This window comes from Podarcis tiliguerta (assembly GCF_965153285.1).
Source record: "Podarcis tiliguerta genome assembly, chromosome: 5".
NCBI classification, from domain to species: Eukaryota; Metazoa; Chordata; class Lepidosauria; order Squamata; family Lacertidae; genus Podarcis; species Podarcis tiliguerta.
In genome coordinates, this window is record NC_139538.1 from 19,649,268 (window position 1) to 19,672,433 (window position 23,166).

At 41.9% G+C, this 23,166-nt stretch overlaps 1 protein-coding gene across 1 annotated transcript in view; it reads left to right on the forward strand.

Annotated features, from left to right (window-relative positions):
* The window catches only part of LOC310677832 (uncharacterized protein), a gene marked incomplete at its 5' end in the record, with an annotated part of 35,735 nt that extends 15,072 nt beyond the window's left edge, over window positions 1-20,663 (forward strand). Inside the window, 15 exons of the mRNA XM_083441022.1 lie at window positions 351-382; window positions 1,993-2,040; window positions 2,849-2,899; window positions 3,610-3,639; window positions 6,318-6,368; window positions 8,396-8,439; window positions 8,547-8,596; window positions 10,108-10,328; window positions 10,428-10,678; window positions 11,860-11,991; window positions 12,178-12,316; window positions 14,557-14,610; window positions 14,917-14,997; window positions 16,902-17,174; window positions 17,775-20,663. Of these exons, the coding sequence (XP_083297148.1) occupies window positions 351-382; window positions 1,993-2,040; window positions 2,849-2,899; window positions 3,610-3,639; window positions 6,318-6,368; window positions 8,396-8,439; window positions 8,547-8,596; window positions 10,108-10,328; window positions 10,428-10,678; window positions 11,860-11,991; window positions 12,178-12,316; window positions 14,557-14,610; window positions 14,917-14,997; window positions 16,902-17,174; window positions 17,775-17,803 (1,486 nt within the window). The 3' untranslated portion in view covers window positions 17,804-20,663. The remainder of the gene's footprint in view (window positions 1-350; window positions 383-1,992; window positions 2,041-2,848; window positions 2,900-3,609; window positions 3,640-6,317; window positions 6,369-8,395; window positions 8,440-8,546; window positions 8,597-10,107; window positions 10,329-10,427; window positions 10,679-11,859; window positions 11,992-12,177; window positions 12,317-14,556; window positions 14,611-14,916; window positions 14,998-16,901; window positions 17,175-17,774) is intronic.
* Window positions 20,664-23,166: the final 2,503 nt, after the last annotated feature.

The window sequence follows — 23,166 nt, forward strand, 5'->3', positions numbered from 1 at the left end:
ATGTACAAAGCCTTGTATTGATGCTGCTAAGCTTTGACTCTCTGTTCTAGTCATACTAGTGCAGAAACAGGACTGTGGAGGGGATAAGGGGTAGTAAATAAAAGAATCCTGCACATTCACTCTCCTAAACAGACAACTTATTCATAGACTTCTCTTGTTAATATGGTTGTTACAGTATAGCTTTATGTGATAGACAACACAGAAATGGTTAATGAATGAATGTATTCACTATTATGTTTGTGACTCAGTTGAACAATTATTTTATGCTTCAAAAATGCTATAGGAGAGCTCATATTTTAGTTCTGCAGTAACAACAACAACAAAATGGTTACATGTTCTTTATTTTCCAGTGAATCTGAAGTTTCAGCTTTGGATGATAAAGGTAACTAATTTTTGAAAGCCTATCATTTCCCTCCCAGTAGATTTGTTTCAAAGAATCATTAATTCTGTTGAAATAGATGTGGATCATGTAATAGCACGGTTGTATTAAATGCTGCACCAATGTCAGGTCTCTGAAGCGTTTTATTTTGTTTTACTAATGTTTTATCACTGTTGTTCTTCCTGCCGAGCTCTGTTTTGTATTCTTATAAATGTATTTGAAATTAAGCTGTAATTTTTGAGACATCCTATTCTATAGTAATCCTGAAGTAATACTTTTGAAGTTAATGGTCCCATGATTGCAAACAGTGGATTTGTGGTCAACATTTTACATTGATGCTTCATTGGAACTTTAAAAAGTCACCACTGCCATTTAAACAAGAAACATTTATGTTTGTTGTGGGTTGATTTTCATGGAGGAAGGGCTGTAGCTCAGTGGCAGAACATCTGCTTTGCATGCAGAAGGTCACTGGTTCAATGCCCAGCACGCCTGTGAATATTCCCTGTCTGAAACCATGGCTTACAGTGCAATTCTATACATGACTATTCTGAATCCCATTTCCCTGGAATTGACTCCTAGGTAAATAGATATAGGATTGCAGCCCAATCTTATGCATGCTTTCTCAGAAGTGTCAATTTAGATAAGTTTAATTCCAGTTCATGGCAATTTTTGCAGCTTCTATTTTTAGTATTTTCCATCCTGTACTATTTCCAAAGTAATATGTGAATGTTTAAAGAGAATTATGCACAAAATACTGAAAAGCAATTACTTACTTTTAAGATGTAGTCTTGGGGCTGCCTTAAAAATGTTTTTCTTCTTTGTTAGAACAGTTAATATGTGCATATGTGCATGAAGCTGCTATAAATTACAGTTGCTGCAGCAGAAGTCTGAAAAGTATGGCAGCTAAAATACACCTGGGTTGTGACTGGAGCTAACAACATATGTTGCCCCATTGTAACGCTGCCTCGTTGCTCTTCTATTGTTTTCTAATTATGTGCACTGCTCTGGAAAAAAATTAAATGACAGGGTGGCACGTACACTTTTGAAACAGACAAGCAAGCAAACAAACAAATTAAAAATATTGATTGCCCTTTTACTTTATGTAGACAAAGATTACAAGGATTTAGCAAGGATTAAGACCCAAGTTTAATATGTACAAAACTAAAAGATGAGGTGATCACATATCAAGTTGCTACTGTGCGTTGCAGAATAATAGCCAAGTTGATTTCCTCCTGAAAACACTAAGGATATGCCTTGAGGCTAATTACGCAGGCCCAGGTTCTTGCCCGTCAACTTTCTTTTGAATGTTGCCTTGAGCAGCAGAATTATTCCCAGGGCAGGGTTGGGAGTAGCCAACTTGTTGCTAAGAAAGCAAAGAGGAACAATGCCTTGATCAGCTAATTCGTATGAATGAAAGGTACTTGCTTAGAGGTCTGCAACTGCAATTATTTTGGGGATAGGGGCAAAACGTTGAGCTGGAATCATTCCCAGAGTTACACAACTGGCCCATGAGTCTGTGGAATAAACTTCATTTATTCCCCCGTGTTTGGGAAAAGGTGGGGAAAGATACTGTGTGCTGAATTCCCAACTGATATTTTATCTCCTCAAAACAGATAGTAGCAGTTCTAAAGACGAAGATTCTGCTCAGGAAAACAACTTGGGTAAATATGCTCATAATGATATATCAAATACATGTGCGTTTTAATGGAAGTTGGAAAATGCTACCAATAATCTAAAAAGCTGAACAAACAAAGAATAAATTCAATATTACCAAACAACAACAACAACCCAACAGTCTAGATTTAAGTACATAAATACAAAGAAAAGCAAGAGTTAACTGACACTGATACTGGGCTACCTGCACTCCAAGGAGTCTGGCTTAAAGACAGGTCAGAGGGGAGGTGGCCCTCTCACCAGGCTAGATGACATAACAGCTGCCTCTAGTATCCTTTCTTGCCGCAGCAAAAATGTTGGAGAGGCCAATGATAGTCTCTTCCCCAGGCTCCAGGAAGTACCAGCTGCTGGTGCAGGTCTTATTCGACAACCTCTTTCAGAAGAGCTGGTAGAATACTTTTTGCAGAGTGGCACTACAGTGCATTGGGGTTGTGTTACAGTATAACAGGGGTGCCCAAACTTTTTTCAAAGAGGGCCAGATGTGATGAAGTGAACGTGCATGGGGGCCGACCAAAGTTTTTGACCTTTTTTAGGGTTGAACTTGTTGAATTTTGTTGTTAATATCCCTGCACTTTAGGATTTGAGCCTAATAAGTAAACTGCCCTAGGGATTAAGCTTTGGACATGACTGCAGTATACGGCTCAAATTATTATTATTATTATTATTATTATTATTATTATTATTATTATTGCCACCTTGTGTTGTGGTCTTAACTGCACCATTTAAACAGTAAAGCTTTATGTTAAATCATTGTTTCAAAATTGCCAAGGCTAAATAGATTTTCATTTCGTCAAGGTAACAACAGTTCCCAAAGCGACTCAGAAAGCAGCTCGGAAAGCAAATCTGGTCAGTAATTGAATCATACCTATTCTATATATTAACAGTGAATTTATTTTCTAGTGTTAATCTTTATATAGCTGAAACAGCACCATTCACATATGAGAGGAACGTATTAAAGGTCGGAGGGAACCCCCAGGAAAGAACACCCCCCCCCCACAATTGTCCAATGGCATCCCTGCCACACCATCCCCTACTGGGGTTGGGGAGAGAAACGGAATGGATGATGTCAGACAACAGCAGCTACCTGGCTGGCTGGAACCTTGGTGGGAGCACCCCATGCTGCAACACTTTGTTGTAGATCACACTTGTTTATATTCCCTTAATGTCTCTTTAAAATGCATCTTAAATTATTGAAATGACAGCCACCAGATATGAATTTAAGCCAGCTGCTTGCCTTTCATTGGGTATTCCTTTGCTGCATTTTGTGTGTGCGTGGCTATTTATCAGTAAAGAGAAAAAGGGGGAAGAAGGCAAACACGACATTGTATTTGTTAAATATTGGTGTTTAGCTGGTAGTCACAGCAACAGCAGGCCATAAATATGCTTAGAAATTGGCAACAAATGTGGCAAAACAGGATGATCAGGAAAACAATGGGAGGAAATGGCTCCCCACAGTAACTGGCAAATGTATTTTGTTGTTAATATCCCTGCACTTATTTATATTTTAAACAAATTGACATTGCAGTTTATGTTTAATGAGGCCTTTTCATTTACAGATACAGATGAGGCAGATCTAAGTGAACCAAGTGAGTGCTTTTTTAAATTTTATCCTTACTTTGAGAAAGATCTATAAGAGGATTCTTGTGAGGTAGTAAAAGCCATGTGCATAGATGGGAGTGAGTGACTTTTGAGTGTTTATGTTAAGTGGGACATGAAGTAGTTTAAGGACGATTCTTATTGAAAATTTAGCTGAGACCATTGTATATGGCCATTATTGAATGTACATAAAATTCAAAGAATACCCTTTCATAAAGCACTATGGCCCTACAGTTAAATACATGGCAAGATTAAGGAAAGATGGAGGACCACAGTGCTACTAGCCATGGTGTCTAAACAGAACCTCTATATTCAGGTCTGGAGAATTATCAGGTATGGGGGAATCATGCACAGATAGGCTCTTATTTCTTAAATATACAAATGCAAACAAAGCTTTCATACAAATATGTGTTGCAAATAATTATGTATGCAGGCATTACAAATAATAATGTTTTACCTGAGATAAGAATGAGTGGTGCTGTTTTTTGCATGCATTTACATGTTCTTTTCAGTGATGCCACAACACACTGAAATTTAGTCCAATAAAGACCTTAGAAGGACAGCTGCTAATTCCATCAAAAACCCATAAATCTTTTCTGTTCTCGTTTGTTTTTGTTTCAGTTTGTAATTGATTGTTAGATTTCTTGCTCTGCACCAAAAGGTCCTACAGCAGTTTACAGCAATTTAAAAAATAAAAATAAAAACAGTTTAAAACAAATTGCAGTTACAAGCATAGGGTGGGTCCTGAACTAGCTATTGTTGCTGTGAATTGTAATGTACCTTGCTGGGTATGAGTAGCACTGAGTATGAGTAGCAGTTACTACACTGTTAAACTGATCGTGGGGAGCAGGTGGTGCTGTGGTCTCAACCACTGAGCTGCTTGGGCTTGCTGATCAGAAGGTTGGCGGTTTGAATCCCTGTGATGGGGTGAGCTTCTGTTGCTCTGTCCCAGCTCCTGCCAACCTAGCAGTTCGAAAGCATGCCAGTGCAAGTAGATAAATAGGTACTGGTTTGGCAGGAAGGTAAACGGCGTTTCCGTGCACCCTGGTTTCCATCACTGTGTTCCATTGTGCCAGAAGTGCTTTAGTCATGCTGGCCACATGACCCAGAAAACTGTCTATGGACAAAGGCCAGCTCCCTTGGCCTGAAAGCAAGATGAGTGCCACAACCCCACAGTCGCCTTTGACAGGACTTAACTGTCCAGGGGTCCTTTACCTTTTTAATATTTTTTAATTAAACTGATCAGTAAAGAATTATAGAATGGCAGTACTTCTTAAATCAGATTCATGATATACTTCTAAGGCTGTGTGGGATACCAGTAGAGGAATGTATACAAACAATTCTGCACACTTTTTTTGTAGTACAGGACTCAGAATTTCCCATAACATGATGTGTGACCTCTGAGAAATCATCAAAATGGAGGGTTATAGACATAGGCTCCATTACTTTACTACTACTACTGTTATTATTATTACTGTTATTATTATTGTTATTATTATTCATTTCATTTCTATACTGCTTTATATTTTTGAGGGAGGGGAATCTTAAATCAGTTTGCAACCTACATTAAAACATCAAATAAAAAAATCCAGAATAAAACATTACTGAACAAAGTCTAATATAAAGTATATATTTAAGGACAATTAACATTCATTCAAACATAATTAACAGGAAACTAAAATATCCTAAATATTTTTTTTAAAAAACACTACAGAGGAGGTCAATTGCAGAATTCACATTTAGGAGAGCAAAGTTAACAAAAAAAATCTTAAACATTTCAAAAGAAAGCTTTACTAAATGAAGTCAAATATAAAAGGCACATATGAAACAGAACAACCAGCAAAAGAATAAAATATTCTCATAAGCATAGAACATATCTGCTGCTGTAGCTGCAAATCCTGCCAGTAGTGGTTCATGGCAGGGGCTGTGGATGCTCATGTTCAGTGATCTGAGTCTCCACAAAAAGACAACCAAGACCTGGCTTCCTCAACCTCGGCCCTCCAGAGGTTTTGAGACTACAATTCCCATCATCCCTGACCACTGGTCCTGCTAGCTAGGGATCATGGGAGTTGTAGGCCAAAAAATATCTGGACTGCTGAGGTTGAGGAAGCCTGACCAAGAAAGTCTCTGGCCTCTTCAGCAGCCTCAGCTTTTGTAGCTGGAGTCAGTCTGGGCCCTGCCCTCCCAGGCCAGGTCGAAAAAGGCCTGCAAGGCAGGAGCAGGCCTTCCAGGACTCACAGCCAGCTTAGATGAGCAGAAGCACATTAGCCTTGTGAGGTGTAATTAACGATGGCAGGTTCCACTGTTAGGGGAAAAGATAGTTATCTTAGATAATTATTATTAGATTATAATCTATACTAATAGTAATGCTGCAAGAAGAAGCACTATACAGTATTATCAAATATGAATAGTGAAGCTGGGAGAATTGTGGCTTCATCCCTGTGGCACAAGCAGATTTGAACAGATTTTTGCCCAGAATGTTGAAAGATGTATGATGAACAAAAAGTGTAATATGATAAAATGCAAATTTTAAAACCAAAGGAGCCTTCAAATAGCCGCGGTGTCACTCAAAATGTCATCTTTAGATATCTGCGGAGAAGCCTTGCTTCAGTTTATGATTCAGAAACAAATCAAAGATACAGGATTATTATTATTTTTTTGTTTATAGATGAGGAACTGAAAATGAAAGAAGAACCGCCATTGCATTGTGTTGAATCAGGTATAATACCTTTCTTTAAGAATAACATGTATCTGACAGGAGGAAGGCTTCTGGTCGTCCCCCCCCCCCAATGTGATTTTAAGCATTTTTAAAAATTCATCGTAGACAGAGTTCCAATTTTTTAAAAATTTTGTTACAGCCCCACCACATATGTAACATCGTTCCTTCCTCATTATTATGCCTCCAGCATTTGTCTGATTTCGATTTATAAATTTTTGCCCGTTTATTAGGGGTCATATACCACCTATATAACATTTTTAAATAATTCTCTTTAATTGTGCAACATGCCCTGAACTTGATATCCTTTTGCCAGAACCTTTTCCAGTGTTCTTTCTGTATTGGGTAACCAAAATCCATTGCTCATTTTATCAATGCCTCTTTTATCTCCTCATCTTTTAACTCCAAATCCAATAATACTTTGTAAGTCTTTGATAACAATTTCCTATTATTTTGTAGTAATTCTTTTTCTATTTCGGAGAGTTCTTTATGGAACCCGATTTTAATGTCTGATTTGAGCACTTCATTCAACTGATGGTACTGAAACCAATCTGTGTATAACTGTCTAATTCCCTCGAACTTTTAAAAATTTAAGTTGACCCCCTTCTTCCTCCTGGGAATTATGAATATCAACATCCCCAAGGGGGAAAAAGAAAGTATTTTTATATGCCACAATGATGGCGAGAATGCTAATAGCAAAGAACTGGAAAGGGGATAGTGTTCCAACAAAGGAAGAGTGGCAACTCACAAATTTTGTGAATATTTAGAGTTCACAAGAATGACGGAGGTACCATATTTTTCGCTCCATAAGGCACACCTGACCATAAGGCGCACCTAGTTTTTAGAGGGGGAATTCAATAAAAAAAAATTATTTAAAGGGAGCGCTGAGCAGAGCCTGTTTGCATCCCAGGCTCTGCTCAGTGCTCCCTTTCACGAGCCACATGGAGCATGTGTGCGGCGCTTGCAGGCTTTTCCCTGAGGAAAAGTCACTGACGGGCTGCCCTTCTCCCTCCTCAGGGAAAAGCTCCCAAGAGCCACACACACACTCCACGTGGCTCTTTAAAAGGAGCGTGGCTCTTGGGCGCTTTTGCGGGAGGTGGGGGAAGTGAGAGAGCCTCGCTCTGTCACTTCCCCCACCTCCCGCAAGAGCCGCGCGCTCTTTAAAGGGAGTGCGGCGATCCCTGGCTTTTGCGGGAGGAGATAACAATTTCTTCCCCCACCTCCCACAAAAGCCAGGGATAGCCGCATGAAGCCTCCACAGGGCAGAGGGATGAAGGCTCCCCAGTGCCCTGCAGAGGCGCTGCGCTGCTAAGGCAAAAGTTAAAACAGCTAGAGGGAGCACTGCGCAGCGCTCTCTCTAGCTGTTCTGGCTTCTGGGTAGCCCGCGAAGCCTCCGCAGGGCAGCGGGGAGCCTTCATCCCGCTGCCCTGCGGAGGCGTCGCAGGCTACCCCAGAGCTGCTCAGGAGTGCGGGGCATCTGTGCACAGCCTGCCCACTGCTCCCAGAGCTTGTCGGGGCTAGCAGAGGAAGCCCGGGTCCCCCCCCCCAGCCCCAGGGACCACACATTCACTCCATAAGACGCACAGACACTTCCCCTTAGTTTTTAAGAGGGAAAACGTGTGTCTTATGGAGCGAAAAATATGGTAATTAGAGGCCAACCCACCCAAAAAGCCAAAAAGGATTGGCTATGTGTAAGAGATTACATGAAAAAAAACATTGTTCTCAAGCTATATCCTGGTTGTGTTTTGACTAAATCTTGTAAAGAGTATAATGGAAAGAGAAAAAATTAGGAGAATTAAATGAAATAAAGAGTAAATAACACAGTAAGAAAAAGATCTGTAAAAGGAAAACTGCAGTGAAGTCACGGGTGGAAAAAGATTTGTATGGAAAGATGTATAGTGTATTAAGTTAAGAATTTATGCTGTAGAGAAATCAAGAATATATGTATATGTACAATTTATACTCAATAAAAATTGTAACAGGAAAAAAACATGTATCAGTTTAAGAAACTTCTCTCTCTTTCCGTTTAGAGGTTAATACCCATCGACACTGTGAACGCTGCAAGATCCCACAAGTAGGTGTTTTTTTTAAATCCAGATACGGACTAATGTTAAAAGTCGTTTCATAACTCCTTAGTTAGTCCTACTAATTTGCTTTTCCCATTTTTATTTTAATATAAAGAACCAGCATGAACAAGTAGCTCCCAGAAAGCTTTCTAGAGGACGATTCTGGTAAGTTTTGGTCAATATAATTGAAAATTACATCCTAAAAAATGTCTTTGTATTATTATTTGTTTGCATGATTACACAGTACACAGACATATATTTGGCAAATCCGAATGTACACCTGTCTACTATTGTGCAGTAAAGGAAGCCGAAGAGCAGAATGGGACCTACAGGGTGGAAATAAATGTTGCATTCTTCCAGTCGTTCTGTCTCTGCAAGCACAACAGCTTTCCAAACTTAGCAATCCTCCTTTCTCTCCATGCCTGTGTGCTGTTCTGGGGGTACCCCTGACCTCCTCCGCAGAGCAAATTTTGGAGGGCACATGAGAAGAGGAAGGGGAGGAAGCCCTCTTGTGCAAGGCCTAGTCCTTGCCTGGAGCTTCTGTTGAGAGGGCTTTTTAGGTGCAGCAGTAAAGCGCATGCCCGTGCTGCCCGGAGTGGTACCCTGCCACACACAGTTCAGGGTAAGAGAGGGCAGGAAAGCTGCTGCCCACTCTCCCCCTGCTCTCTGCTACTGGATCAGGCCTGAATTGGCAGCGGAGGTGGATCTGCTGGGGCCGGGCGCACCTTGCTACAGCAGAGGTGGGATGCTCTCCTCCCTTGGTCAGGCCTGATCTGGGGACGGGGGGCAGAGCTGCACCAAGCACAAGCACCGCTGCTAAGGGGAGATGCTGCCGGGGAGACGGGGGCATTTGGCAGGCCCCCAGCTGGCTCCAGCCATCGGCCGGCAGCCGGGCGAACTCCGGTTCCTGAAACAGCATCAATCAGTGACTTGAGTCTCCGAAACGTTCAGAACCTGAGCACGCTCTTATCAGCAGAGTGAATAAATTATCACAACGGAAGTGGCGGACAGAGACATGTGTAAGCATTATTTACAGGCGTTTATTCAGCATCAGGAACAAAGGAAAAACATGTCTTCTTCCCTTCGTGTCCAAGCAAACAGCGGCATAGCAAAAGCAATATACAAATGGAAGTTCCCATTGCATGCAGTAGGTCCCAGGTTCAATCGCAGACATTTCCAGGTAGGGCTGGGAGGGACCCCTCCCTGTCTGAGACCCTGGAGAGCTGCTGCCAGTCAGTGTAGACAATAGTGACCTAGATGGACCATTGGCCTGACGGAGGCAGCTTCATAGGTTCCTGTAAGCAAAAAAGAAAAGAAAAGAAAAGTGCTTTACAATTTACTTCATAAAGAAATAAATATTGGTTGACACTAAGGTCATATTCATCCTTTTTTTTAAAGAAAAAGTTCACGTCTCAAGCCAGCGTTTTGTTTGGACCAGGAAAGTCTGCAAAGGAGTCAGCATCCTGTTTGTAGGGAGAACAGCTTTGATAAAATTGGCATTATATAAATGTATTTTTCACATGTATTTGGAAGGACAAGAAAATGCAGAGGAAGCACATGCATATATCATTCCCATTTGTCAGAGTCGTCTGCGACTGGACTTAACGGTCAGGGGTCCCTTTACCTTTAAGCTGCATCACGTGCTGAAAAATACACTTTATGTATCACATACGCAGGTTGAAGTTGGACGACGAAGGAATTTATCAGTGTACAGTCACAGGGTTGATCTTCGAAGTAACCAAAGCCGCAGTCATTGAGTATTCCCTTTTGTCTTGGACCAAGTACGCTGCTTACCTTAAAGATCCCTGGATTGTCGTGGGCCCCATATTTGACGTCAAGTGCAAATCACCTTCTGTTCTTACTTCCATTCAGTTTCCACACGCCCTCTGCCTGAATGGTAAGACTTGCTCAGTGAATTTAAACATATTTGTCTATCTGCTGGGGCACTTACTCTGCTTTTAGGAAGCGTTAAAAAGCGTTTGATGTTTCTCTGCAGACCATTCCTCTGACATGACCTTCAATGTGTTCCATTTCAAAAGCAACGGCCCAGAATTTGAGCGTTCTGCTGATCACTCAACCACACATGTCAAATGGCGTGTGAGCTCCCTGTCCCCTGTTGGCCCAGTTATTGAGAAATACGATCCAGTGTGTTACCACGGGGTTGTTATTTTATACAAAGTTGTCAACGACCACCCTTCCTTGAAATTCCATGTGTATGTAGCCGGCAACAACAGCTCGTTTATAAAGGTAAGATCAACTTTTGGGCAATGTCTAAATCAGTTTCTTTGCTGCCAGCATGGCAGTTTCCTGTACTGTGGACGCTCGGGTTGTGAATGTGATCCATGCGGATGCACATTCGCAACCCACAGAGTTCGCAACCCGCAGCTGCGCGTCTGCCCACACGCGGGTTGCGATTCGGCGCTTCTGCGCATGCACGACTGTCAAAACCCGGAAGTAACCCGTTCCGGTACTTCCGGGTTTCGGTGGTCCGTAACCTGAAAAAATGCAACCTGAATTGTCTGTAACCCGAGATATGACTGTATTCCAGTGCCCACTGGAGCTGTCAACTCATGAAATAAAAAGTTCTAGCAAGTAAGAAGGACCTGGTGGCCGTTCAGGAGGTGAAGGCTTGTAGGACAAGGTGGAACTTGCAGACCCCTGAGGGCAGAGCCTATAGAAACACTGAGTTCAGTTGGATGAGGAAAAAAGGCTGTCTTTCAACCCCTCCTGGCTGGCAGCTAGAACCTCAGATCTCAAAAACCTGTGTCCCCCCCCCCCAGTGAGTTGGAAACTCTGTGCAGCCAGGGGAACCATTAGGGTTCCAGTTGCTACAACAGGATATTCAACTGAGTACTGCAGAAACTGCTTGGTGAATCATCCTAGTAATTGTTGTAAGAATCACATGACTGTTGCATTTAATTTGTTAGAAAGCGAGGGAGGGAACCGCAATTTCTCAGTAGATGAAAGAAGTTTAATATACAGTGGTGCCTCGCAAGACGAAAAGAATCCGTTCCCTGAGTCTCTTCGTCTAGCGGTTTTTTCGTCTTGCGAAGCAAGCCCATTAGCGGATTAGCGCTATTAGCGGTTTAGCGGCTATTAGCGGCTATTAAAGGCTTAAGGGATTAGCGGATTAGCTGCTAAAAGGCTATTAGCAGCTTAGTGCCTTAGAAAAAGGGGGTGAGGAGTGAAAAAAAACAACCCAGGAATCACAAGACATTTTCGTCTTGCGAAGCAAGCCCATAGCAAATTCGTTTTGCGAAGCACCTCCAAAACGGAAAACCCTTTTGTCTAGCGGGTTTTCCGTCTTGCGAGGCATTCGTCTTGCGGGGCACCACTGTATAGACAAAATCTCCAACAAGTCTAGGTAGATCTTTGATTTCTTGACTTAGGCAATCATGATTTTTAAAAAAGATCTGTTTTAATTTTAGGATGTGTCAAAAACCATACAGCGCTCTTCCAATAGATTCATTAAAATTGAGAAACCCCCTTGTCAGAAATTACTTCAAGTTGGGAAGAAATACAAATTAACTAGTGTCCCAGAAGCTGACATAAACCCTGAGGTATGTTCTTTATTCTTCTATAATCGGATTGTCAAGATGCATGTCCTTGTCTAAAAGATGATGATAATTGTCATTTGTGCAGTGTTCCTGATACGTTGTGACATGCATTATATAAAAGCTTAGCTAGGAAAACAAACTTTTTGCTTTGACAAATGGGTTTTCAATATTCTGATATTCACTTTCTAGGAAATGGAGTTTGTTGATGACTCTACGCTAGCACAGAAACATTTCTTTGAGGTATATTTAGAACAACCAACAGAACTTGTGTTATCTTTGATGGATGTGGAGTCAGAAGAAACTGTGTGGAAAGCAAAGCTACGAGAATGTGAGTTTTCCTTAGACACAATTCAGTACACAGTATGTGCAATTAACAGTGTTTGATTTATTTGGGACTTCACTGATGTTTAAATCTGTTTCAATTTTTGTATATTGCATGTTGTTGTTTTCTTATTTGCATTTTTCAGATGTGGTAGAAAGCAGGGTATAATTTTTAAAAGCGAACAAATAACCTGATTTACAGTTCAGTCTCATGTACCACTCCCAAGTAAATGTGCATACAGCCTCAATAATGAATTGCAGCCAACATATTTGGCCGCAATCCAAATGAGACTATGCATATTCCGGTCACAGTCCCACTCACAAACAGAGGTTCTTTTTCCTTCTTCTGATAAGAAAGCTGCCCTCCAAAACATTGCAGAACTAGAGAAATTGGGTTGTGTGAAACAGCAGATTCAAGAAAAAAGAATATCGGGCAAAAATATGGCATGTGATGAAAGTACGCTGCCGTTAATGCAGTCTATTTTCTTCCCCAATCACCAAACTAGTCTGAAGTATGAGTTTAAGGGAGCAACTCTGCAAAAAAGAAAAGTGGAAGCATATATTGCCATTTCTGTTTTCTATCAACAAAAAATAAAAATATCAGTGGGAGGATATTATTTTGAATAGGCAAATGCTTTAGATATACAATATTTTAAAAGCATTGTTTAATTTGTTTCCTCCCGCATTGTGTACATTTCCCATCTTTCTAAATTATATAACCAATACAGCGATACCTTAGTACTCAAACAGCTTGGCTCCCAAACAAATAGGCTCCCGAATGCCACAAACCCAGAAGTAAGTGTTTCAGTTTTCAAACGTTCCTCAGAAGCCAAACGTCCAACACGGCTTCCGCTTGAGTGCAAGAAGCTCCTGCAGCCAATAGGAAGCTGTGCCTTGGTTCTCAAACGGTTTCAGGAGTCGAACGGACTCCCGGAATGGATTAAGTTCGAGAACCAAGGTACAAGTGTATACAAATTTAAATGAATCTGTGCAATTATTGGCCATATTGACACTCATGCTCCAGCATTCTGTTTACTCCTTCAGTAGTTGAAAGATGTAGCGCGCATGGAACCAAAAGCACTTTTCTCTCATTTTACTGTCATTTGGTTCTCATGCAATGGCAGTTATTACCACATCATTTAATTCCCCAAACAGAATCCAGTTTCAGTCAAAAGCAAGCTTCCAGATTCCTATTTTTCTATAATCGCTATTATCCAAAGCAGGCACCCGCAACCTTCGGCCCTCCAGATGTTTTGGACTACAATTCTCATCATCCCTGACCACTGGTCCTGCTAGCTAGGGTTCATGGGAGTTGTAGGCCAAAACATCTGGAGGGCCGCAGGTTGGGGATGCCTGATCCAAAGCTATCAAAACAGTTCACCATGAATAGTATGGACTCGCACATGAGCCAGTGTGGTGTAGTGGTTAAGAGCGGTGGACTCGTAATCTGGTGAACCGGGTTTGCGTCTCTGCTCCTCCACATGCAGCTGCTGGGTGACCTTGGGCTAGTCACACTTCTCTGAAGTCTCTCAGCCCCACTCACCTCACAGAGTATTTGTTGTGGGGGAGGAAGGTAAAGGAGATTGTTAGCTGCTTTGAGACTCCTTACTGTAGTAATAAAGCGGGATATCAAATCCAAACTCTTCTTCTTCTTCTATGGATGATGCATTTTCAAATTACTGAATTTACACATATGATGATGCTTCTCTCCAAATCCAAATCTCCAGGTGATAGGTCCCACCAGCTTCATATGTTAATTAGCTGTCTGTTCAGGATGGACAGCTCCTATGGTTCTCAACAGAAACCCTCCCATAATTACTTGCATGCTATGCTTAAGCATACCAAGCTGCACAAGGCAGTCTCTAGGTGTAGGGGCACTGACCACCTGATTTTTTTCTGATGCCATGTGACCAAATGGTTTTGAATGTCCTCCAAAAGCCCTACACGACCTTCTGTTTGGGTTTACAGAAAGTGTTACTTTTAAGGTTGGGCACTCTTTTCCTTTTTTTTAACTTGTCATTTACTTATAGTACAGTCAGTGAGATGCCGCTTCTTTTGTGGCTAAAAGCCATGGAGCAAAGATAATTGTAAAAAGTCCTTTGATTTATTTTATTTGTGCTTTACTGAGAAGCGGGGGGAACAGATTAATAGTTCTTCTTTGTGAGAATTGTGGCATATTCGTTTGCTCTGCCAATTACACAATACAACGGGCCTTAATTTTCTTTTGAAAACATTTCTATTTAACAGGTGACTGGATCCTACATAACCAGAATAACAATAAGCAGAAAAGATCCACTAACAGTAAGTTATTATAAAGCAGTATGCATGAAACAATCAGCTGGGAACTTCTCCTGTACAGCTCCCAATTGACTTATGACTTGTGCAGAAGTTTCCAGTGGGACTGTCCAAGCATCTTTGCAATGTTAAATATATTTGCTTAGTTCTTCAGGATTCCACTACATGGCTAGGCACTACTCTTGTTAGTGCATGAGTTGCTGATTTCCCTTTCCTCCATCTGTGGCTTAGATTCAAGCCCACATATCCTTATTTAGAAAGTACAACAACTTACGTATTTTGAAACTGTGTCCTTTGCCATGTATTCCTTAGGCACGAGACGACGAAAATCCAGCACCAGTCTTTCAGAAGATGAGCTTTGTAACAAACGGCTAAAAGCCATCAACGCTTCAGGTAAAGGATTTTGTGAAATTAAAGATGATTAGCATCAAGCCATGTTCTAAGCCTTTCATACTGCAAGGTATTAATGTTACATTTTACTTAACCTGGGTGCAACTACAATTTCAGCAGGAAAACCCATGCATTTGTATTTGCACTAAGATTCTGAACGCCTAATTTGAATGCTATCTATATGAAAGCATAAATTTAACCTGCATATTACCGTGTCTTTAGGAATCCACTAGAGGGAGTTCTTCAGTCATTTCAATACATTTTAACAAACCATTTTTTAAAAAATTTCCGTTGATCAGTATACCAAGGTTTAAACTAGATAAAGAACTAGTTGGCACAGGAACAAAATCAACCCTTTAACTCCAGTAGAAAATTGTTCATGATGCCAAAGGTAGTAAGAAACTGTTGCCATCATAATAGGGTTCTCCATAGATAGGATGTACCTATTTTTGTGGATTTGTGGTATCAAAAAGCCTTGAAAAAGAGCCTATAGGAAAATGGAATGCTAGAAAAGTGGGTGATGAGAGAGATGGCTTATTTTGAACACAATGTGACCACACTTGGAATACTGTTACCTCACCTCAAAAAGGATACTGTAGACCTGGAGAAGGTTCAGAAAAGGCCAACATAAATTATCAAGGGAATGGAGGTTACAACATTAGGGGCTTTTTCGTTTAGAGAAAAGGCAGGGGAGATAAAGTGTACAAAATTACACACAGTGTAGAGACAGTGGGTGCAAAAAGGTTTTTCTCCCTGTCTCGTAATACTAAAACTTCGGGAACATCCAAGGATACTGAATGTTGAAAGAGTCAGGCCAGATTTCTTCACACAAGTACTTCTTTACACGGTTCAACTAAGGAATGTGCTCCCACAAGCAGCAGTGATGGCCACCAAAAGAGGATTAGACAAATTTATGGAGGATAAGGCTATAAATGACTACCAGCCATGACGGCTATGTTATACTGCAGGTGGCGCTGTGGTCTAAACCACTGAGCCTCTTGGGCTTGCCGATCAGAAGGTTGGCGGTTCAAATCCCTGCGATGGGGTGAGCTCTCATTGCTCTGTCCCAGCTCCTGCCAGCCTAATAGTGCAAGTAGATAAAGAGGTACTGCTGTGGCGGGAAGGTAAACAGTGTTTCTGTGCGCTCTGGTTCCCATCACGGTGTTCTGTTGCGCCAGAAGCAATTTAGTCATGCTGTCCACATGGCCTGGAAAGCTATCTGTGGACAAACGCCAGCTCCCTTGGCCTGAAAGTGCGATAAGCGTCACACCCCATACTTGCCTTTGACTGGACTTAACCATCCAGGGGTGCTTTATCTTTTACCTTTGCCTGTTGTACCTCTATGGTGGGAGGCAGTATGTTTCTGGAAATGCAGGACAGTGCTGTTGCAGTCAGGTTGTGCCTGTAAGCTTCTCATTGACTTGTCCACTATGAGAACACAAGACTGACCTAGATGGGATCTCACCTTATCCAGCAGGCTTTTCTCCGGTTATTGTGTAACATGGGTCTAAATAACCAGAGAAATTGAAAATTCTAAACACATTTGAAAATTACCAAAAAGTTATACAAGTCTAAATGATGATGATGTTGTAAGCCACTTTGAACAGTGGAAAGGTGGCATACAAATCAAATTATGTATGTATATGTTGCAGGCCTGGCATGTTCACTCTCTGTGTGTTTCCTGATCTGATAATTTTGTGTGTGTATAAGTTTCTTCCAAAGAAAAGTCTATGATTAGCTGCCCCTGCCTAAGATGGGAAGGAAGCACCCCAAGTTATATTTGAATGCTTCCCTTTCTTCTTCAAGAATAGAAATAGATGGTAATTTTAAAATATTCATTCCTCCCCCCCCCCCAGGCCAAGTAAAAGCAATAATGACATAACATATTTGTATTCTTCTGCTTTCAGATGGAACGAAAGCTTCAGCAGTACTAACTGATCAGCAGCTGATGATTCTTGCAAAGAAGATGGGTAAAAACTGGAAAGTAATTGGCATTGAATGCCTTAGCTTGTCCATCGAAGACATCCAGCAGATTGAGGCAAAGGAAGAAGATGTTAATATGTATAAATGCATGATGTTGCGGAAATGGAGGGATTCGGAACAGAATAATGGAACTGCCCGCAGTTTATATGACTGCCTTAATGGCCAGGCATCCCATGATGTGCTAGAAATTCTGACAGGTAAATATCAACACTCTTTATACTTTGCGTATGATTCAGATATTTAGGGTGAAGCAGAATATTTTTAGGGTAGCAGAAGTGGTTTCTAAGGCTGGATCTAGACACATAAAAATAAATAAATCAGAAAACGTGTTGTAAACCTCAAAGTGGGAAATCACGTTGGCAAAAGATGGGACTCCACAGTGCCATCTGGTGTCACAATGTAATAACGCATATAAAACACTTTTTCTTTACTAATGTAGCTGAGTCCATAGTGCCTTCACTTTATGGAAAACACATCACATATATTTTAATGGCCTGGGGCAAGCTGTGGGAGCGGTAGATCCTGCAAATTTCCAGCTTGTAAAGAGAACAGATGTTACCGGCAGTCACTTGGGGAGTGTCTCTTCCATAACCACCATGCCTTCAACTTCCGGAGCAGTTTTGCAATTGATTTTAAATAAATGTATTTATTATGATATGGCGAAGGATGGACACACATGTGGCCTATGCCACATGTGGACCTAAACTTTGTTACTGCTGTAAGAGGCAATAACTGTCTGTTACGCCACACTTAAATTCTAAGCAATTCCATAATTCTCATTTATTTTTGTTTTACAGGTTTTTTAAGAGCAGATGCAAAGTCATGAGGAAACAGCTTGAAAAAGAAGAAACATCAGGAATGTTCTTCCATGTACATTTTCCAAAAAAAGATGAAAAGGAACTTCGTCGTGCTCTGCAAACTGTTTTAATCTCTGGAGGGTTTCCATGAAGTGACAAAGATAGGCCAGTTGTGGAAACTTTGGAGCAGAAGAAAGAAAGAAGAAAAGCATGTGGAACTGTGAACTCATGTAAATGCTTAGCTACTTGTTGCTTTTTTACACATGACTTCCCAGCCTGCCCTGCTGTCAGAGATTCGGCCTTCATGCGTGTTCAAGGAGAATTAATGCCTTCCAAAACCCTCTCAGGTCTCCTTGGGTTGCACTGCCTGGATTAACTGGGATCTTCGCTAGCTTGTCTTCCACGTTCATGCCAGAGTTCAGGGACGGACTGTGGTCTTTCACATTTCAGCGGTCAAAATTCACTGCCCTCTGCCTGTCACCTGCCATTCTGCTCAATTCACTGTGTCATAGTTGCGATGCCCTGTGGCTCCCCTAGGCTTGGAATTCTCCTGCGGCAGAACTGGTTGTGCTGCCCTAAATCCATTTCTGCAGCGTTATGCATCAGACACACACCTGAGAATGGATTTTTCTACACCCCCTTTGTGAAGATACAAACAGGTTTGTCTTTTCACTCCCCATGGGTGCAATTGCACACACTGTGGTTCTTCATGCTTTCCCTCCGCAGCAATCCTGCTATAGACTTTCCCAGTCCCTTGTTGAAGGGAATGAGAAGAGACTGAAAGCTTCCACTTAGACATATTATGTGCAGTGGTACCTTGGGTTAAGGGACGTGGGTGGTGCTGTGGGTTAAACCACAGAGCCTAGGACTTGCCGATCAGAAGGTCGGTGGTTCGAATCCCTGCAATGGGGTGAGCTCCCATTGCTCGGTCCCTGCTCCTGCCAACCTAGCAGTTCGAAAGCACCTCAAAGTGCAAGTAGATAAATAGGTACCACTCCGGTGGGAAGGTAAACGGCATTTCTATGTGCTGCTCTGGCTCGCCAGAAGCGGCTTAGTCATGCTGGCCACATGACCCGGAAGCTGTACACCGGCTCCCTCGGCCAATAAAGCGGGATGAGCGCCGCAACCCCAGAGTCAGTCACGACTGGACCTAATGGTCAGGGGTCCCTTTACCTTACCTCGGGTTAAGAACTTAATTCATTCTGGAGGTCCATTCTTAACCTGAAACTGTTCTTAACCTGAGGTACCACTTTAGCTAATGGGGCCTCCTACTGCTGCCTCGCGATTTCTGTTCTCATCCTGAAGCAACGTTCTTAACCCGAGGTACTATTTCTGGGTTAGCGGAGTCTGTAACCTGAAGCGTCTGTAACCCGAGGTACCACTGTATAATGCTTTGAGCCACATTGAAGTCATCAGGTGGTTTTGAAACTGTGCACCGAGCAAACATAGGGCTCCTCAGAACCTTAGTGGGAGTTGTTCAGTGATAAAAGTGCTAATGACAAAAAGGTCTCCAATGAGCAACTTGATTACAGTTTCTAGTCTTCTGCAGTGTGTGACTGTGGGGCATGCTGGGCACGCTTTCAGGTATATGTGGACTGACAGGCACAACAGACCTCACAGTCAGCTCCAGGTGTTTTTTCTTTTTGAGGGGAGTAGGAAGTGCAGCTTGGCAAAATACAGACTTAGGCAACTCCTTTCCCTTCCTGTCACGCTACTGAAAAAATTATGTACCAAGAAAAGCTGGATTCTGAGACCTTTATACGCAGTTATTCAAACATAGCAAATTTGCTTAAATTCTGTTTAGCTGTTTTATAAAAGCTGGTTTTATTAGCCATAGGGTGGTGGTGGGTAAGCAAGCAGTGCAGGTCACTGAAGCCCTACCCTGAGAAAGACTTGAAATATCCAACCATTTCTCTGGCATCTGACATTTTAGCAGATGTTCCTTGCAAACTATATTTTTTATAGCAATGGGGACTAGAAACTTACCTTTCTGAAAAGAGTGAGACTCTCAGGAAGATGAGTATTCTGCATTCAACACCACACTTTGACTTTTTTTATTTAAAAAATGCTCTTGTTGAATTATGGTGTACGTACAACCTTGCTCTTTGTCTAAGAGCTTTCTAATACCGTATTGGCCTAAATATAAGCCTCAAATTCCGACCATGAAAAGTTAAAGTGCGGCTTATATTTGCGACCTTGCTGCGGGCAAAACAGCAGCAGGAGTGTGGCAATACAGTGCCCGCCCCACACATAGACCCCCCCCCATCCTCTCTCCCAAGGATGAGAAGGGAGAGAGCGAGGAAGGTGAAAGGCTGCCGGCAACGCAGCATGGCTCCCCCCCCCCCCCCAGTATGCAGCCAGGAGCTGCGAGGAATGGAGCGGCTTATATTCGGGTACTTTTTCTTTTCCCCTCCTCCAATTTTAAAGGTGCAGCTTATATTCAGGTGCAGCTTGTATTCGGGCCAATATGGTAATACTTGATAGTAGATTCATCATCCCCAGTAAAGTGGCAATACTGTTGTTGTTTTTAAAGGATGCAAAACGCTGTGAATCAAGTTTTAGATCCTCAAGGAGTCATGTAGTATCAAACTCTACTGCGCTTGGGACACATCATGTAGCATAAAACCAGCATCCCCACACTGCCTGTGTCCCTTTAGAGGGGCAGAGTAGCTCTAAACTTTGTAAAACCATTTTACAGTTCAGCATTGGCACTAAGGGAAGATTTTGCATCTCTCTGGGAATGTAATTTACATGTCGCCCCCCCCCCCCCAAATGTCACCCATTTCTTACGTGGTACATTTCTGTGTTGTACATATTTCCTTGGAAACAGACTTGACTGTATGTTGTGTTAATCCTTTTTTTAAAAAAATAAAATAAAAATTGTGTCAATCCTTTTTTATTTGATGGAAATGAAATGGTGAAACCAGTTTTGCCTTATTAATGACCTTGGGCCAATTAGGCTGAAATCCAAGTACTGTAACTGTTCAATTAGAGCTGTCATAAAAAACATCTTTAGCAACAACAAATGGCTGGTTGGTTTTTCCATCCAACCTGCTGAAATAATGTTATTTGATAGTAAGAGTGTTGAAAACCACACTTGTGCTTTCGATAAATGTCTCGCTGCCAAATCCCTGTTATGGAAAATGGCACTTTGCAGACCACAGTTAGCTGGCTCTGGCCTTCTCACAGTTCCTGGTAGTGTCGTAGAATCATGGAATTGTAGAGTTGGAAGGGACCCTGAGGCTCAACTAGCTTGACCCCCTGCAATGCAGGAATATGCAGCTGTCCTGTATGGGGATCATCCCTGGTGTTGTCAGGATCATGCTCTAACCAACTGACCTTTTAAACCAACTACCACCCTCAGAAGGGACCTGGGTGGCGTTGTGGTCTAAACCACAGAGCCTAGGGCTTGCTGATCAGAAGGTCGGTGGTTCGAATCCCCATGACAGGGTGAGCTCCCATTGCTCAGTCCCAGCTCCTGCCAACCTAGAAGTTCGAAAGCACATCAAAAGGCAAGGAGATAAATAGGTACCACTCCAGCAGGAAGGTAAACAGTGTTTCTATGTGCTGCTCTGGTTTTCCAGAAGCATGTTGGTCACAAGACCCAGAAGCTGTACACTGGCTCCCTTGGCCAATAAAGCGAGATGAGCGCCGCAACCCCAGAGTCGTTTGTGACTGGACCTAACGGTCAGGGGTCCCTTTACCTTTACCACCCTCAGAAGTGTACAAAGTGGCTGTCAGGGAGGGGGCTTTCTTAGTAGCAGTCCCTAAGTTGTGGAACTCCCTCGCTCCACAGATTCAAACCCAGGATCTTCATTGCACAGAGTCGGCTGCATGCTGGAAACACAACTCTTTATCCCGCCCTTCGACAGCATAAAGTTTTGTTTTCCTTCCTTGTTGAAATGAAATCATAACGAAAAGGAAAAATAAAACGAAGGAATAACATTGTTCCAATATAATTTAAACAATAATTTATTTGGCTATAAATATAAATAAGTTTTAAAATACATTATATAAATTACTCATAAATTACTTATAAAGATAGCTTATTTATAAATACGGCTACGCACTGCTTCCACTACGGAAGGCTGCAATGCTTCCGAATGCCAGTTGCTGGAATCCACAGGACAGCAGAGTGCTCATGTGCTTGAATGCTGCTTGCTGGTTTTTCCTGCAGGCATCTTGTTGGCCACTGTGAGAACAGGATGCTGGACTAGATGGGTCACTGGCCTGATCCAGCAAGCTCTTCTTAATTGGACAGCACCATACGTGTGCAGAATATTAGCCAAAAAACAAAAACCCACCCAAAAACCAACAGACATCTGTGTCCTGAATTTCTAAAGAAAGTAGTTTAAGGTGCAATAAGACCAGAGGGCACAAGGAGAAGGGGACGACAGAGGACGAGATGGTTAGACAGTGTTCTCGAAGCTACAAACATGAATCTGACCAAACTGCGGGTGGCAGTGGAAGACAGGAGTGCCTGGCGTGCTCTGGTCCATGGGGTCACGAAGAGTCGGACACGACTGAACGACTAAACAACAATTTTCCCCACCACCTCCCTTTAAAAAAATTAAACATTTGAGGATCAGTATTACATTTGCATTTCTAGAGACTTCGCGTAGAGGTGGCTGAAGGTTCTGTCGATGGTCTGAGTGAGCTGCTGCAAAGTTAGAAGAATTTCACATTCCTTCATCTCCATTTCAAATGTCTTCCTGGAAGGTTGTTGTGGTGCGGGTGGTGGCTGCTCTGTGATGTTCTGGCTGGCTTTCAAAGCCTATAAAAGATGCACAATCAAAACGAAAGATGAATGTAGGGGCACACATTCACACATAACTGATGCAGTACCTAATTGTTTGAAATAGTATAACGATGCCTCACATTTATGAAATGGGAACAGAAAAGCATGCTACCATGAGGGGGAATGGAATGGAAGAGTAAGAGTAAGAGTCAAAGTTATGTTAAGATCTAGAAAGTCACAGGTTCTCCATTGCTGTTTGTAACTGCTTAGAATATCAGACATGCTAATTGCAACATTTGTATTTGCTATGAATCATCAGTGTTTGTTGACATCATAATCCATCCTTCTGGATACATACACACACACACGCCCATGAAAAGTAAAGATTTGAGTTTAATGTAACTATAGGTATTTTCTGTCTGATTAAATCAGTTGGTCTGACTATTACATCTTTCATGAAGTTTATGAGTCACGGAATTCAGTAAATTACAGGATTCAAAGAAGGCAAAGCAATATTAATAATAGTTCAAATATATATATCTACCTGCATCATAATGCTGACAGCATGAAAAAGATCTGAAGAATTAAAATCCCTGATTTCCACCATATAGTGTTTCAGAATTTTATAGATGGTGTCCATGCATGCAGTCTGCA